This window comes from Cibotium barometz, chromosome 12 (assembly GCF_041138505.1).
Source record: "Cibotium barometz isolate CiBa-2024 chromosome 12, ASM4113850v1, whole genome shotgun sequence".
Taxonomy (NCBI): domain Eukaryota; kingdom Viridiplantae; phylum Streptophyta; class Polypodiopsida; order Cyatheales; family Cibotiaceae; genus Cibotium; species Cibotium barometz.
Window position 1 is genome coordinate 25,982,671 of NC_141057.1, and position 18,643 is coordinate 26,001,313.

The 18,643-nt window shown below is 44.5% G+C and overlaps 1 protein-coding gene across 1 annotated transcript in view; it reads left to right on the plus strand.

Moving 5' to 3' along the window:
• Positions 1-10,675, plus strand: part of LOC147633228 (ferredoxin-thioredoxin reductase catalytic chain, chloroplastic-like) — a 57,383-nt gene extending 46,708 nt beyond the window's left edge. The window contains exons 5-6 of the mRNA XM_086806240.1: positions 10,035-10,095; positions 10,244-10,675. Of these exons, the coding sequence (XP_086662366.1) occupies positions 10,035-10,095; positions 10,244-10,288 (106 nt within the window). The 3' untranslated portion in view covers positions 10,289-10,675. The remainder of the gene's footprint in view (positions 1-10,034; positions 10,096-10,243) is intronic.
• Positions 10,676-18,643: the final 7,968 nt, after the last annotated feature.

The window sequence follows — 18,643 nt, forward strand, 5'->3', positions numbered from 1 at the left end:
TTCCGTAGAGTTTGGTACCCAACCCAGTTTGGCCCTCAATTTTGAGCCTGGCCATCATTCAGTTCACAGACAGGCATGTAAGTTTAGACGAGATATCCATTTCAAGGAAGGGGATTGGGTCTCTCAGTGCATCATGAAACAAAGATTGAAACAAGTGGGCAAACATTGTCCCAAGCTTTCATTCCATAGTTTTGGCCCTTTTCCAATAGTTAAGAAGATAAGTGATGTCTCAATGAAGTTAAAGTTGCGTGCCAGTTGGACAATGCATGATGAGCCTGAGCAGATCCTTCTTCATCGATGGAAGCATGGTTCCGGTCGACGGATTCGTCAGTTCTATACGAAATTCCGAGATCGAGGCACCCACGAAGCCGTATGGCTCGACGAGGAGTTCTTCCAGGAGTACCCCTAGTTATTGGCGGACTACTTGGAAGCCATGAACCTGCCGCCAAGCTAATCAGGAGAGAATGTCACATGCACTCTGCACTCAGTGCATGGTGACAAGATGGCTCATCATCAGAAGTGCAACAGTTGTATAGTTTTAGAACCCAATAGGATGATAATTGTCGTACGCCGTGACCCCATTGTACATCCTCAGTCCAGGATAAGTCAGGTATCAGCTACGTAGGTCATTCCTCAGCCTTAGTGGGTCGGTCAGTCAGTCAGTCAGTCAAGTCCCTTAACCCGCTTGGAGAGAATCATTCATGCATGTAGAGTCAGTTGAAGCCTTAGGGTTTGCATCAGAAAGCACTCTGCATCTTGCATAATATGCATTCATATGCCTGTGCATCATGTAGAACATCCCCGAAGCCTTAGGGAATTTACTGGGATTTATCTGGTATTTTCCCCATATTTATTAGTATTTATTTAGCATTATTTGCATTATTGGGCATTTATAAATATAAACTTTATTAAATGACCAACTTCAGTTAGTATAAATAGGCTTGCCTAGAGCCTATTTTCTCAGTCAGTCTTCATTGTGCTAAGAGCTCTCCTCCTCCTTGCTTTCAGCCCAAGACTAATCCAGTCCTAGAGCCCATAAGCTTTCTTCTCCAGCCCCTTGAGAACCATAGCTTCAGCCCAGCCCTAGGCGCCTGCCTTCAGCACCCATTCAGCCCTGATTCAGCACCCATTCAGCCCTGATTCAGCATCAATTCAGGCCCAGATTCAGCACACAGCTCTACCTCAGATCCACGCCAGAAATCAGCCTGCAGTACTCTGCGTTTTTGTCCAGCAGCCTCAGTACCGTGCAGTTTCTGTCCAGCAGCCCCAAAACTGCTGCGTTTCAGTCCATCAGCACCCCTACAGGCCTGCGTTTCTATCCACAGCAGTTTCCAGCCCTGAAGATTCAGTCTACAGCAGTTTCGAGCCCTGAATCTGTTGTTTGCATCAGTGTCCAGCCTTCTGTGCATCATCCACACATTCAGCAGTCATCTGGTGAAGGTAACACAGCATTCATATGTGTTTTCAGCATTCTAACAGTGTGTAGAACAGTCCACCTTCTTCTTCTCTCAGCCTCAGGTGTGCAGCCCTTCCTCATGCCCTTGGGAAGAGTGCATAGGCTCGAGATCAAGTCATTGAGGTGTTTCTACAGCAATGTACAGATCAGCCGCTCTCCGATCCTCCGAGATCTTGCGTTTGGCTTATCTACAGTCCAAAGTCATTCTCTCTAAAGAAATAAAGCAAATACTATCTCGTTATCGGGATAGGGGGCCCTTCAGTGGGTAATTCGGGACCCAATCTGGTGTACAGTTCTCATATCTCTCTCTCTCATCTCTTTAAAGTTTGAAGTAATGAAATGGATTGCTAAACTCACGAAACTCAGGATACAGAAGACGGTGTGAGCATTTGTGTGACAGGATCAACCAATACAAAGACTTCCGCTGCATATCACAAGATGACACTTCTAATAATAAAGGAGAGTAATCTGCTAATGTAGTTCATGAGTAGTGGACATTTTTGGTCACATGCAATAGTGACACACCAAGTGCTATAGAACAAAATATGTCTTTAATTGCATCCCACAGTAAGGATGTAATTTGGTATTTCGATAGTGGTGGTTCGAGCTATATCACTTCGTGCAAAGATATATTTCTGCACTTGGTTTATGCTTGTGATGGTTGCACCATACCATGTAAAGATCATGCTACTTATCTAGTGAAAGGGATAGGGTAAGTTCATGCTTGTTGCAGTCAATGCTGCAAATATATGCATGATAAATGTATTGTGTGTTCTAGGGATAAAGAAAAATCTCCTCTCTGTCTCAGCCTAACGGATCAAGGTTTGGTTGTTGTATTTATATATATGATGTGCTTAGTCCAGGACCCTTCAAGGGGTTATGTTATAGTCATTTTTGGAACATGATGCAATGACTTGTATAAGTTGGACAGCTATAACTGTTGGAGAATGCACAGGCAAAAGCATAAACTGAACAAGAGAGAGTAGAGAGAGCTTGTGGACAAGATCACCTTTTATAATAGCAAACAGCTTTACAATGGCAATAGCCAAGAAAAGAGTTGAACAAGGATTGGATGGATACAAGTGAATATGAGGACCAGTCTTATATAGTGGAGATGTGACTTGGCCGACTGTCTTTCGAAGCAGGCCGACGTGCTCACGACTCACTACACAAGAGAAAAATACATAAAAGCCCATAAAATATGCACAACCCCATGACATTGAGATGCACAAATTCTAACACCCCCTTTGCAACTCATAGTGTGCAAGAGTCTGAAGAAGATAAGCTGATGAAGATGCAACCATGGACCCTCCAGCGCCGTGAATACTGGAATCACCTCGGAGAGAGCATCTGCCAACATGTTTCCTCGAAACAAAATGCCACCACGAACAACAAGGAACTTTGATTGGCTATGAATTCCCACATAAGTGTGCATGTCCATAATCTGCTACACCAAAGATGACCATGTCATGCTAGATGTCTAATGCTTGGAACTCCGAATCACGGTTCCCATGCACTTGTAAGTGGAGCTGCAATCAGTCCCCTCTCCCGCCCACAAGCCTCCTTTGGTTGGAAGCATATGGGGGGAATTGTATGTATACTGGAGAAGTACACCATCTTGGTCCTCCCGAGTCGGAAGCGCCCTAGGAGCCCTATATGTGTTACTAGAGGAATTTGAATCAGTGTCGTTTGTTGTGTCTTTGCCCTTTTTTTGACATAAAGACTTGCCCTTGGTCTTGTCCTTCTTCTTGGACAAACAATCATCGAACAGATGTCCTCTCTTTTCACAACAGAAGTAGCGACTCCGACTTTTCTTTTGAACTGTGGAAAGTGCCTGGTAAGAACTGTTGAGAGACACCTTAATCTTACCCTGAGAGATGAGGACGAACTCTTCCTCCAAGAGTGGGGAGCTAAGATCATCAAAATCCAACTGAGTGGTTGTGACTTGGCACCTCAAAGCTCGAGAAACCACATCATACTTGGGGGGAAGCTTGGTGAGGATAAGTGCAGCCAGCTGAGCAGAGGACAAAGCAGTACCCATTGCCAGTAACTGGTCATGAATAACCTTGGTCTTCATGAGGAACGACTGCATAGAATTGCCTGCAAGAAGTAACAAAGCGTAGAGCTGCCCTTGCAAGGTAACTTCCCTTATTGACGAATCTCGAGCAAAGAGATACTCCAATTTAGACCATACCTGATGAGCACCGGTGAGAGTTTGCAAGGCTGGTGAGACCTCCTGTGTGATGGTCCGCACAAGCATTGAATGCGTCTTCGAATCGCGATTCCCCCAGTCTTGTAATTCCACAAGGAATTCATCCTCTTGATCCTGAGTCCACCTTCTAGAGTTTTGAGGACGCTCGGGCTTCTTCTCACTGCGCTGAACAATCTCCCACAAACCCTTGTGGATGAACCAGATCTGCATTTGTAGCTTCCAATGGGCATGGTTGGGTCCATTCAACTTGTCGTCCTTGTTTGTACAGGTGGGAGCCATATCCATAGCAACAAAGTACACAAATCTTAGCACTCCAAAATTCCTCTCGAGTGCTTTCCAATGAAGCAAGACGCCAAGACCAATCAGCCCCCTCTCAAATTTGAGAGAGAAAGAGGCTGGACAGTAGCAAAACAGTCCTAAAATCACCGGGAACCTCCTACTGGAAGGGCAGGGACTCGTGGAGGAGGAAGATGTAGAGCCACTTGTTTGGCAACATCTCATGCAAGAAACTCACCACCAATAGATCCTGAAGTAGAAAACACAGCCACAACTCGTCAACTTACCTATGTGAAACAAACGCAGCCCATAAACCTGGCGGATAGCAAGAAGATGATGGTTGGGCTAGAAAACGCAGCTGGGTAGTGAAACGCAGCCACTATAGGAGACTGATCTGCAGCTAGGAGAAGCTATGGAAGCAAAACGCAAGGCACAGAAGAAGACAACGAGCAGAATGCAGAGTGTTGGAGCAGCTTGAACCTAAGCGAATGATACCATGTTCGAGAATGCACAGGCGGAAGCATAAACTGAACAAGAGAGAGAGTAGAGAGAGCTTGTGGACAAGATCACCTTTTATAATAGCAAACAGCTTTACAATGGCAATAGCAGTCGATCGATGTGCAAGGGATTGGATGGATACAAGTGAATATGAGGACCAGCCTTATACAGTGGAGATGTGACTTGGCCGACTGCCTCTGGAAACAAGCCGACCTGCTCACGACTCACTACACAAGAGAAAAATACATAAAAGCCCATAAACCCCATAACACTGAGATGCCCAACTTCTAACACCCTCTTTGCAGCTCATAGTGTGCAAGAGTCCGAAGAAGATAAGCTGATTAAGATGCAACCATGGACCCTCCAGCACTGGGAATAATGCAATCACCTCGGAGAGAGCACCTGCCAACATGTTTCCTCGAAACAAAATATCACTACGAACAGCAAGGAACTTTGATTGGCTATGAATTCCCACACAAGTGTGCATGCCCATAATCTCGAGTAAAGAGATACTCCAATTTAGACCATACTTGATGAGCACTGGTGAGAGTTTGCAAGGCCGGTGAGACCTCCTGTGTGATGGTCCGCACAAGCATTGAATGCGTCTTCGAATCGCGATTCCCCTACTCTTGTAATTCCACAAGGAATTCATCCTCTTGATCCTGAGTCCACCTCCTAGAGTTCTGAGGATGCTTGGGCTTCTTCTCACTGCCCTGAACAATCTCCCACAAACCCTTGTGGATGAACCAGATCCGCAGTTGCAGCTTTCAATGGGTATGGTTGGGTCCGTTCAACTTGTCATCCTTGTTCGTACAGGGGGGGAGCCATATCCACAGCAACAAAGTACACAAATCTTAGCACTCCAAAATTCCTCTCGAGTGCTTTCCAACGAAGCAAGGCACCAGGACCAATTAGCCCCCTCTCAAATCTGAGAGAGAAAGAGGCTGGACAACAGCAAAAGAGTCCTAGAACCACCGGGAACCTCCTACTGGAAGGGCATGGACTCGTGGAGGAGGAAGAAAATGTAGAGCCACTTGTCTGGCAATACCTCATGCAAGAAACTCGCCACCAATAGATGCTGAAGCAGAAAACACACCCACAACTCCTCAACCTGCTTGTGTGAAACAAAACGCAGCCCATAAACCTGGTTAGAAAACGCAGCCGGGTAGTGAAACACAGCCATTGTAGGAGACTGATCTGCAGCTAGGAGAAGCTATGGAAGCAAAATGCAACAGCCTGAACCTAAGCGAATGATACCATGTTGAAGAATGCACAGGTGGAAGCATAAACTGAACAAGAGAGAGAGAGTAGAGAGAGCTTGTGGACAAGATCACCTTTTATAATAGCAAATAGCTTTACAATGGCAATAGCCAGCAAGAGAGTTGAACAATGTGCAAGGGATTGGATGGATACAAGTGAATATGAGGACCAGCCTTATATAGTGGAGATGTGACTTGGCTGACTGCCTCTGGAAACAGGCCGACCTGTTCATGACTCACCACATCCAATAGCAAAGGCGGAGCCGTCGATGTGGACATGAAAGATAATGTCCCAGTTAGGGGACGTTAGGGGCTCACTCGTCCGGTGATGGACTCATACAGGGCGATGATGCTCCAAACCATGTCAGATGGGACTCCTATCTCCTGTAGACGGTGTAGGATGTGGGCTCGGGGTACAATATCAAAAGCTTTGTGGAAATCCACAAAGCAGCAGTAAATCCTATGATGTTGTGCTTTACCCTCCTTGATGATGGCACTGAGGGTGAAGATGTGGTCAAGGGTAGAGTAGCTCCTCTGAAAGCCTGCCTGTCGTGAGGCTCTACATCCTTGTCTCTCTGCAAATGAATTGAGCTCTGCCTTTAGCACGGATCCACATAGTTTGGCCAATGTGTAGCTAATCATGATCATCCTGTAATTATTAGGATCAAGTGGATCTCCGGCTTTGAGGATGGGCGTGATGGTGTTGGTGGACCAAGAGGGTGGAAATCCTTCACAAAGGGCTCTATTGAACATGTAGGCTAGTAGGGGCGCTAGGGTATCATCTGCATGCGAGATGTACTCGGCAGTGAGTCCCTCATGATCTTGGGCTCACCATTACGTAGTCTGTGTGACATGAGGGGGATTGATCGTAGTAAAACAACCTTAGGCTAATACTGAACTTCACTTAGTGATACTTTAAGAGACAGACAAGGGTGTCAATGCAATGCAGCTATATTAATTGGGTGAGTTACAATGAAGATCTATAAATAGATCTATGCTGTCCGTAGATGAGTGTCTATCTCGGGAAGAGAGAGATAAGCTGAATGCTGATGATGGACTGTTCCCTTTCTCCAATGCTGAGTTCCACCCTTGGATGCCGGCTTTCCTCTATGTAGGAGGTAGGAAGGTGAACTGTATGCTGCTGATTATGCTGATGATGAACTGCTGATCTGCTGTCTTCCCTTTGATCCCTAGGAAGGAAACGCTTAGAAGAGAACATATGATGCTGACTGTATGCTGAATGCTGAGTGCTGGATGCTGAACTTCACTAACGATGAAGAGATGATGGAGATGAGATGGACTGAATGATGCACTTCTATTTATATAATATGCTTTGCAGCTGGTTGGGTACTGTACAGCAGTCGGCCAGGTGTAGGAGACTCCATGACTATGTTAAATGCCCAACAACCTGCTGTCGGCTGCTGAAGACAGCTGTCAGCTGCCATAAATGCTCATGACCTGGTGTTACCTGACGCTTAATTGCCTTAAATGCTCTTGTTGTCTTAGGTGCTGATGTGGGTGCTGTAAAAGCCCCAAACACATGCTTATGTCGTGCTCTATGCTGTAAATACCCTGGATAAATGGATTAATGCTTGCTAAATGTTTATGGATGCCATGTCACTTGTACAACCCATAGGGTGTGCACGTGACACTACAAATGGCCTCGAGGACTGTGCCCTTTATGAAGAAGGTGGAGCTGTTTGGGCGGGGATTTGGTGGTGGGGCCTGGGGGTAGGGGTGGCTGATGGGGGATATGATAGAGGGAGCGTGCATAGGAGTGCCATGTGTCCGCGCAATTGATAGGTATGGGGGGGTGATGTTCTTAGAGTTTCCTCCAAACCTCTTTACAGTTTGGTCCTAAGAAAAATTGGTATAACTCATCCTCTTTCTGAGCGTAGAACTCCCGTTTCTTGCTTTGGGTGAGCCATTGAGAAATCCGTTGTCGCACTTGGCGCTTCGTGATTTGCCCAATCCATACCTCATGCTTAAGACGGGAGCGTGTGGCTTGGCATTCGTCATCATACCAACAGTTCTGGGCAAGGAATCACAAGGTGGCTTGGCGGTAGACCGCCACGTGGAGATGAAAGAAGTGATGGTAGATGTGTGGAGTATGGTGGTGAGCTGTGATGTGAGGGTGGGTAGGGGGACAGTAGGTTCCACATCCTGGAGTTGGCAGTAGATGTGGTTGGAGTAAACAATGTCAAGCTCGTGATCAAAATGGACCTGGGTGTAATGTGAGATGGGGGGGGGGGGGTGGTGGAGGGACGGGTGGTGTGCAGGCGAGAGTGAAAAAGAGGTAGGCATGGTCAGCTTCAAAGGGAGGTGGCGGGATGGAGAAGTCGGGGAGAAGGTGTGCCAAAGCCGGAGATCCCATAAGGTACTCCATGGTGCCAGTACCTCCTCATTGAGGGAAGGAGGTGAGGGCGTCGGAGGATGGCCATCGGGACATCCCATTATAGATAACGAGACCATGTGCAGCTCCTAGCTCTAAGAAATATCTCCCATACACTGTGACCTCCTCACGGTCCTGCCATGATCTCTGCAGCCCCGTGTTAGTGATGTTCAGCTTGTGTAGTCTGATAGGGTTGTCGAGATAGAGTAGGACTTGCTGACTCAGTTGAAGTCCCCGAGAAGCAAGACTTTCCCTAGCTGTGAGAACTCCATAATATCCCCATATAATGGTAAGTACGGTGACTGACCATGCTGTGCAGCATAAGGGGAGTGGCGCGGTGCAAAATAACACACAACAATGTGGATGACTCTGTCACTACTAAGTTGTAGCCGCACCCAAAGATAACGTGCATCCTCGTCCCTCTGGACGATGTTGAGAATCTGTCGAAGATGGGATCGAAAAAGAACAGTTACCCCTCTGGAACCACGTACTCCTCTTGATGTGCAGGTCTCGCCTCGGAAAGTTGACTCCCACTCATACCCAGCTATGTACGGTAAGCCCCTCTCAGCACTCTAATGAGTCTCTGTATAGAAAATGACATCTGCCTATGAGAATCTCGTTCAACCCTCCTGGATTCGACCATGGGGTGCCATTGCAGTTCCATACTGCTATCCTCAGGTGTTTGGTCTCATAGACCCCGCGTCCCTATTTGGGACAGCGCTCAGTGATAATGACCCTACCATCTCTGTAGATAGCCCACTTGGCTGCTCTACGAGCCTCATGAACAGTCACCATCACCTCACGTCGGTGTGCCACCTGTGCTAGGGTGAGATCATCTCCCATGTACACGTGTGTGCCCTTGAGGACAGCCCATCTGTCTAAGAAGGCATGTCTGTTGGTGGCATAAGGGAATTTGATAATGAGGGGCCGCTCTCGTGTCATATCCTTGCTTGCCCTCCATGTATATGCAAAGAGGGGGAGGCGGGGGATCTTATCTTCTCCTATCATCTGGGAAAGCGTCATAACATCCGCCTTGGGGGAAGCCCCCACCTGTAGCCCTTGCACTTGGACAGGGAGGGCCCTATCCTTCCTGCGTTTCTCCTCCTTGAGAGTCTCATGTATGGTCTGTGGGGGTTTGTGCTTCTTCACCACCTCCACCCCATCTTTCTTGGTGGTTTGCAATTCTTCCTGCAACTTATCACTTGTAGCCTTCAGCTGCTCCAAGTCCGTCCTTGGACCCTCCTAAATATTCAGTTCCCCTCTACTGTATGATCTTTGACCGTAGCCTTTAGGGCTTTCATTTCTGCTATAGAGCAGAGTACACAGCTTCTCTCTCTCCCTCTCTCATCTGCGTTTTGCTCTCTACAGCAATTGTCGTCATTTCCGCTGTGCATTCTGACATGGTATCAGAGCCCCAGGTGGCTTGAAGCTTGGAGACAGTGGGGCCTCGAGGGTTTGCTGATTTGAGGTGCTGATTGGAGATTGCTTGGGCTGTTCGAGACTTGGAGATCGGGTAGAAGGCGGCCATCATTGTTGGACAGCCACCTTGCATATTATTTGTAGGCTCTTCTTCTTTTTTTTTCCCACCCACCTTCCCTTCAAAAGACCTTGTGAAACCTTGAGATGGTAGACTTGCTTGACATGGCTGAGAAGCACGTGAAGATCCCTACACTCCCCACAGTCCTGGTGGACCGACAGTTGGATGCACAGCAGGCGCAAGGCCCGAACAGAAGAGGGGGGGGGGGGGGGGGCACAGCACAGCAGGCGGATGGTGCGAACAGAGGGAAAAGGGAGGTGGAGGGGGGGAGAGAGAGAGAGAGAGAGAGAGAGAGAGAGAGAGAGAGAGAGAGAGACATGCAATGGTAGCATCATTTGTGCAAACATTTCTGTTCCTACTTTTTTCTTTAGAAGTCATTGATCCTCCTGGATACTTGATTGCAGGAAGGAGTGCCACTGCATGCTTTTTTTGACAGACGACAATGATTTTGCCGGCAAAGAACAGGTAATAAGGAAGCTTCAAAATCTCCTGTGGTTGGTGACTGTTCTGCTGTGGGGTTTTTGCATGTGTTATGGCAGACTATATTCTGAATGTGTGGGCTATTGTGGTCTGTCAGTGTACGGTTTTGATTGTATTTTCCCTATGTTTGCAGGCTATCACCATTAATGAAATTGATGAGTTGACCGCCAATGTTTAGTCCCAGTACATAGTAAAGCAATGAATGATATACATATGTGTATGTTGTATGGCATTTTTTGGGGCGCAACAAATGTCCAGGCGGAATAGCATGATGGGAGAAGTAATGTAAAATAATATAAGAACAATGTGTCAAGTGGGTGGTTGGGTTTCCTACTCAGATATAATGCCTCGATGTGAGGTGGTGAAGTATGCTCAGTCCAAGCAGGTGGATATTGCTCGGTACATGAGAGAACTCCATGATTTTCATTGCATGCTTTTTGGAGGCTTGTCCAGTTCTCTCACAAGTTTGCATTGGATGTCGTGGAAGTATGCACACAATAGTTTCTATGAACTATGAATAGAGAAAGGCGCTCATTGAGATAATGACGAACCTCTCTCTCTCTCTCTCTCTCTCTCTCTCTCTCTATCTCTATCTCTATATATATATATATATATATGTTTAACGAAATGTTAAAAAGTATCTTAATGATGCAAGATACAAAATGTAGGGATCCAACCCCTCGATCATCCACAAACTAAATATCTACGACCACGAAAAAATTCTTTGTATCTATGTATCAAGATAGAATCCTATGATGCTCCATCCAAACCATCTGGCTCCTCACGATCATTTTGTCTACTCCACAAGGCACCCTCATTACACTAGCCTCTTGCAATGGTACAATGCTATAATTAGTGTTACATATTTACGAGAAAAAAGTTACAAATATTATATAATAACCAAGAGTTGAAAATGTCTCTTGGAGTAGATAACCGGCTAGCATCCGCTACGCGTTGCTGTATCACATCATCATATTCGTCAGCACCATCTCCATCTCCATCTCCCTAGCCTTCATCATCTCATAAGCACGAGGGTGACCATAGTTTGTAGTCCGCTTTTGTTTGATCAAAGTATATGTAAAAACTATTAGCGTACTTAACTAATATAAAGTAATATTAACCAAACAAAAAATATGAGATATATCTTGACTTACAAATCGAGCTTTGAATGATCGTATTCTTCCTTTGTCGAAGTGGTAGAATTTTTCTCTCTTTATTCTCTCGTAAGTTGCATATTGTTGATGGAAATTTATTTTTTGACCTCACTTACTCTAAAATACTCCCACGAGGTCTTAGCTATATTGTGTAGGCGAGACACTTTCTTCACTGTAGTGGCTTTTCTTTTGCTTCTCTTGCATTTATTGTTAGTTAATGGACATGCTTCATCATGCTATGGAATCAACATGTATCATGGGCATGGTTTGGAATCACACATGCTCTTGATATTTGGATCTTGTATGCCTAAGGCTACTTGTATGGATTAGAAGTACATGAATATATTGGGAGCACCCGATTTCCATACATTGGGTCTCTTGCATGTTTGTAGATTTCATTCTTTATAACAAGATAGTGACTAGTTCTTTTGTGCACATATCTCTTCTACCTACTTTTATGTGCTTGTGTGTCTCATCAGAGGGTGATCACATATGGTCTCCTCACAAGAGTTTGATGATCAATGTAGATTTGGATATTGGAGGATGTGGTGGTATTGTGATTGTTGGGGCTAAATTTAGCATGTAGGTGATATCTGTATCATACATGAGTCTCTAGAGGCGTATTTGTATCATACATGAGTTTGAGAGTCTTATATTAACATCCTTAAATACTATTGCTCAAAATTTTTGTTTTGTTTTATACGTAAGACTTTTGTTGATAATTTTTTGCCTATAGCTTAGTTTTTATGTAAAGGTCACAGTAGAGCTCAGATCGAGTTTCCCTCAAGTTGAGGAAAGAACACTTTATACTAGAGGATATATGGCACATCACTCCAATGCTATTCATTGTTTCCTTTGAAGTTGAGGAAAGGACACTATATACTAGACACACCGCTCCAATGCTATTAAGTGTTGCTAGCTTGAGTTTCTCTGAAGGCGAGGAAATGATACTTTATCCTAGAGGATGTATGAAACACAGCTCTGATGTTTTTCGTGGTATATGTAGTAGTCTACTACGACTCAAAGTGGATGTGGATTTACCATCAGCACAAATTACAAAGACACATAGGGACTATGAGTCGCTTCCTCATTTGGCATCTTGGATTTGTAGCCTTAAGATTGTAGAGCAAGTGGTGTCTAGATTGAGCAAGAGCTTCGTGCACATTGGGAAGAGTTTTCTTATTCAAGTCAAGAGCTTATCTTAGTCTTGTGAAGTATGTGGCGTTGGATCTTGTATTGGAGCCGCAATTGTAACATTCCTATGTGGGTGCACTAGCTTCCCCATCACATCCTCACTTTGTTCACATCGGAGTGCTCCTTGTTGATAGGGTGAAGGGAGAGCCCTCTTCGCCTAGATGGAGGTAAACACAGATGGTCCTTCGTGATGATTCTCTCACAAAAGCTGGGAAAGGAAAAGGAAGCTAATGCAAGTAGAAAGTCTATAAATATTCCTATATAGCAGGCAATCCATGAAACATGCAAGATACAATAGAGCACAAGCAAGCAAGATTAGAGAGAAGAGGAGGAGCTCACAAGCATTGTGTTGCATGGAAATGATTGTGTATTGTTTATTATAAAAAGCGTCTTATATATAAGGGACTAGTTTTCACACTAGGCTGACCAAACTTAAAGATGGTTTGGCCTATATTACTAGTCTTAAGTATGTACACAGAGTGCATAGACTTTTCTTATTTAACATTACACACAAGGAAAGGTAGCTTTATATATTCTAGCATCGTCTCAGAAAGGATGAGTGCTTGTTCAAGTGGATAAGATGAGAAAACGCCTTATGATAGGTCGGCATGTGAAACCATGTTAACCTACAGAAAGGTTAACATACTCCTCTTCCTAATGGTGAGTGACCACGTTCTCACGCGAACCAAGTCGATGGTGAGACTGTTGCTATGATGGAAAGGTGTGGATGGTCTAGAATACGCCATGAATTTGGATTCTTCTAGCACCGTCTTACAGAGGATATGTGTCTCTTTGAGTAGGTAAGATGGCAAAGCGCCTTACAATAGGTCAGACAAGTGAAACCATGGTAACGTACGGAGTCGCTAACATAACTCTCTTCCTAATGGTGATCACGTCCTCGTGTTACCCAACTTGATGTGAGGTTGTTGCAAGGGTGGAAAGATGTGGATGGTCCAGGAAACACCATGAATTTGGAATGCGAGGTTGAGTGGTATGATTCGGGATTGATCCATAGTGAGATGCACGATAAAGTGGTAAGAAGCTTCTTTGGATAGCCTTGGTAGTAGGCAACATGTCAAGGCAGAATAGAAGGTGATAGGTGATGTAGAAGCTCTTCATGCGAGGCCTCTGGTGGTTGTGGAAGTGGCATGGACCCTTCAAGCTTAGGTAGTGGGCTAGAAGATGTTAGCACCCTATGATTGGTGAAATGAGTGCTAGGACCGCCATGGAATAATTTGCATGGGAAGATGTTGGTTTGGAGCATCTTGGCATGACCAAAGTATGCTTGGATCTGATAATGTTAAGAGATTAGGCTTCTTTGTGGTGAACACGTCAATTCTAGGGCAAGGTTTTATTGGTGTTGAATTGAAACCAAAAGCAGAGGTTGCATGAAATGAAACTCTTTGGAAGGATCTACAAGGTCGGGGGTTCTCGAGAGACGATGGGTCGTACCATGGGCCAAGCTTGCTCCTATGATGATCCCCCCATCTAAAGATGCTGTTGGAGGATTGGCATTGGTGAGGTTAGCTGCAGGAACATGTACTTATGTATGCCATGAGATGTAAGATATAAAAAAATGTGATGCCCCTAGTAAAATATGATGGTGATGTGCATGGAAAACGGTGGGCGAAAGGTGTGTCCCTGTGTGTGTGTTCCTCCAACTTAAAGATTTCTGCAACTTAATTGCTTTCTTCGACTCTCTTTGTTGCTTTCTTTGATATTTACTCGACATCTCTGTTCTTGGGGAATCAAGACCATTAGAATTGTGATGTAGGAGGGCAATTGGCTTTGTCCATATCTATAATGGAGCTGGGACTCAAGGGATTTGGCATTATCAAGCACTCATGATAGAGATAGCGTGGATCAATGGGTGGTGTTATCGAAGTCTAGGTTACAGTAGGCTCTTGCTAATTCTAGGAAATTCTAGGCCATGCGTCATACCATGGGCCATGGTCTCCCCATTTACAACATATTCGAAGGATTGCTGGCGATTATGAAGGTTCTCGAAAGAGTGGTGTCTGTGTCCACTATATGGAGAGCCCCTATATATATATGGTACGTGCCATGCATAGGCATTGGACAAAAGTCGGGCTCGTATAGAAGCTCCTTCTAGTAAAAACTCCAACACATTGCTTTCTTCGATACTTTTAATTCTGTTTACTTCAACTCTTTTTTGCATGCAACTTGTATGCGGTACCCCTAGACAAGGGTTTTGTACCGAATGTGGGTCCTTAAAAGAATGTGGAAAGTAGTAAATATAGGGTGCAGAATGGGGTGACACGTACCAACCCGCATTGGTTCTAAAGATACCATTGGACTCGTAGAAAGATGTGATGAAGGGCTTGTGAGAAGCCATCAACTGGATTGATGCATGATCTCAAAGTGGGGCTTCCAAAAGCCGATATCTGGCATGTCTTTGAAAGTGATTGATTTTGGACCGTGCAAGCGAAAGTTGGTACCTTCATTGAGACCAAAGACTAGCCGCTCTTTGCTTGTCCATTGGTTCTTGGGCACCTCTTTAAGGATGAGGATGATAAGCTAGAAGAACTGAGATGTGGCAATGATAGCAGGGTAGGGACCTTGGTGTCGTAGAGGTCAATGAAGTTCTTCATTTAGAGCCACATCTCCATGGTGGTAAGGGGTGTGGAGCCATATATGTATGGGAGGTTATAGGCGGGTCCTTTTTCTTACATGCGCGAGAATGTGTGTTCAAGGCTACCTTCTTTTGATTCACATGTATTTGGTGTCAATGGGTTGTGTCCATGTATTCTTGCCACATTTGGTGGTCACTGAGGAGATAGGGCATGTGCCACTCGGGTTGGACTCCTATATGACATGCGGTGGTAGGGTAGTCATTGGGATCAACAAAGTGCTAGTCTCCTCTAGCGTGCCGTAGGTGGTGGTGGATCTTCCATTGTGCAAATAGGTGATCGATGTGTTGATTCACCAGTAGATGGATTTTGACCATCTCAATGGGTCTTTCCATATGGTTATGGAAGCTGCCTTTAATGTGGAATCTCGCAGAGTAGGCAAGTATGTGAGCTGCTATTCTGTTCAGAAAAGTGGTACCAAGCATAGCACTAGGAGATTCCACAAAATGGATAGAATTGAGGTCCTCCATCACCTTAAGGTGTTGGGGTCTGGATGGCTAGACCGATTTGTGGAAACCTTCAGTTAAGCTTGCATGGGTGTTTTATAAAGTTGGAAAAAAGTAATCTTCACTACTCAAGGGGCTTCATGGCTATCATGGTCGAGTGAAGTGAGTTTGCGTGGATGGGGAAGTTGAGGTCGAGTGGTGCCGTCAGATGGTACCATGAGGTTGAGGAAATAATCTTCCTTGGTAAAGAGTGTCGACTCTACGAACAAGTGACACCAAGTGGCCAAGTTGTGTTAAAAATTGCTAAGATAAGGAGGTTCAAATATAATTAAAGTCATAATATGACTTAATTAATTACTAATAAGGAGGTTCAAATATAATTAAAGTCATAATATGACTTAAATAATTAAAACTTGATTACGTAAGCAATTAATTACTAATCACGAGAGCAAGAGATATACATACAAAAATCACTTACATTAGAGTTGATCCAAATACATCATTATATAGCTCTCATGGAGCTCCATCCCATAAGATATGTGTATCCTTGTGCCATCCATGTGCACATAGATGCTCACACTACAAGTGCCTTCATGCACATTCCGTGTGCTACCTTTTTGACCATTAACATCACCATTAAGATGTAACCACTATACAAATCAACCTTTGAGCTAGGACCCTTAGTCTTTATTCTTCCTTTTTAATGCGCATGCTCTCCCCCTTGCCCTCTGTTGCACGCTCACATATTGCTATTTCAACACTCCCCATCAATGGTGATGAGGATCTATCACCTAACATGCTACACTGGAGCTACACTCCTAGTCATATGTTGGAGTGTCAACATGCCCTGTGGGCAGTGTTGGCTTTGACTTGATACTTTACAGACGGGAGGACGGGGCTACACCTAGGGGTGAGTAGCGAGAGCTCTTTCTTTGTTCTTACATACATAAATTTATTCCATGCGTGCTCATTGGTCACGTTAACCTAATCTTTTTTCGAAGCATGGTTGACGCTTTGCCTGCTCATATTGGTGGCATTTATAAAGGTTACACATTTTTGGTGAAAAGATTTTGTTGGTGATGTAGTAGTAGATGCCTAAGCTTTTGCCTATTTTGATGATGATGTGAAAGATGAAGAACATGTTGATGATTTCCTTGCCAAAGACATGGAAATCGAGCCCATGATATTCATGTAGATTAGGATTTTATTTCCCATGTGAGCAACCTTTTATGGAAGAGCCTTCACACCAAAATTTTAAAGCATTGGGTTTTGACCTTAGTGATACAAAAAATTGATATTTCTTATCTTCTTCTCTCAGTAGTGGTCTACTCGCAGTGCTGATGAGCCAGTGACACAAAAAATTGATATTTCTTATCTTCTTCTCTCAGTAGTGGTCTACATAAGCTCCTTTTCCCGTCTCACGATGCTCAAATCTGCGCACTACTGCTTGTGTGTGCAAGGAAGCATCGGAGATGTCTTGCTTATAGTCGTTTGAAGTCGTGGAGGTGCTAAGGACACTATGTATGCCTATACTGCTTGTGGTTGTTACTTTGGCTGTTGATCCAAGCTCTCGCTTGACAGAAACCTTGTCTTCTTCTACTTAAAAGAATAATGCAGCATTTCCTACTGCTCAAAGCAGTTCTTCTCTCTCTCTCTCTCTCTCTCTCTCTCTTGTTGATAGAATTTTCTCCTTTCAACAAGTAGCTGTCACTTCGTTCTTTGTCGACTGCTGTGACTGCTAACGCTTGTTTCTTTTCGTCTGTTTGCTGCTTCCCGTATAGAAGTTGCCTATTTTGTTGCAGCTTTTCTGCTACTCAGACTCTCAGAGATGAATGTTGTGTGTTATTGTCATAGATTGCCAACTTGGAGCGCTACGAATTGTCATCTTTTTTTTTTCTACTCGGACTGCTTACTCTCTACTTTCTCTCTCAAAGATCAAGGCTTCACAAAACTCCTGTCCCACTCCTCACAAATTTCAGTCTCTCTCTCTCTTGGTTGTTGAGATTGTGATGCAGTCCCCTAATCTCCTAATGAGAGAGATAGACACACAAAAACCACTTACATTATCTAAGTTGATGCAAATACATCATTGTATAGCACATCGAGCTCCATACCACAAGATATGTGCACCCTTGTGCCGTCCATGTGTCCATAAATTCTCACACTGCTTGTGCCTTCATGCACTTTCCAAGTGTTATCTTTTTAACCATTAACTTCACTATTTACATGTAACCATACAAATCAACCTTGATCTAGGATCCTTAGTCTTTCTTCCTTTTTAATGTGCATGCTCTCCCCCTTGCTCTACAGTTGTTGTACCCTCATACATTGCTATTTTAACAAGTTACACGCTATTGAATACGATTCAATGGAGTATAAGAGTGTAGTGTCCAAAAATGAGATGGCTTGGTCGAAGAAGAAAAGGGTAGTAAGGGTGGGTTACAATGTTGTGTTGATGCAGGCTAAGATGGTGTGGAAGGTGGGGGTTGAAATTGGGTCCAATAAAAAGATATTACATTGAAGTAAATAAAGGGCCATGGTTCAGTTGATGAGGGTACGTGTTTTGAAAAGAGACTGGCTCATGGTGGAAAAGGTGTCATGAGACCGAGATTGATAGCATGCATCAACATTGTTGACCCATTGAGCTCAGTATCTACATGTCTAGCTTCCTTTTGGTTACACCCTCCCATTAGGGTATCATCTAAGGCCACGATTTCCATCTTATGAATTTTGACATGTGCATGGCTGATGAGGGCTTCTTTGTGGCAGAGGAGGTCTTGGTAGGTTGCTTCTCGAGTGATCACTTTTCTCACTCTACATGATTGTACTTCTCATGGAATGCACTAAGGAGAGCTTGCTTACCTCATTTGTTGTACTGAGGGCATCATCACACTCTATTGAAAATTTCTAACTCTGCATGATTGTACTCCTCATGGAATGCAGTAAGGAGAGCTTGCCTACCTCATTTGTTGTACTGAGGGCATCATCACACTCTATTGATTAGCTACACGGATCGCTTGGGCCTCTTCGGATTGAGCTCAGCTAGGAGTTGGTCCTCTTTGGGCCTCTTCGGATTGAGCTCAGCTAG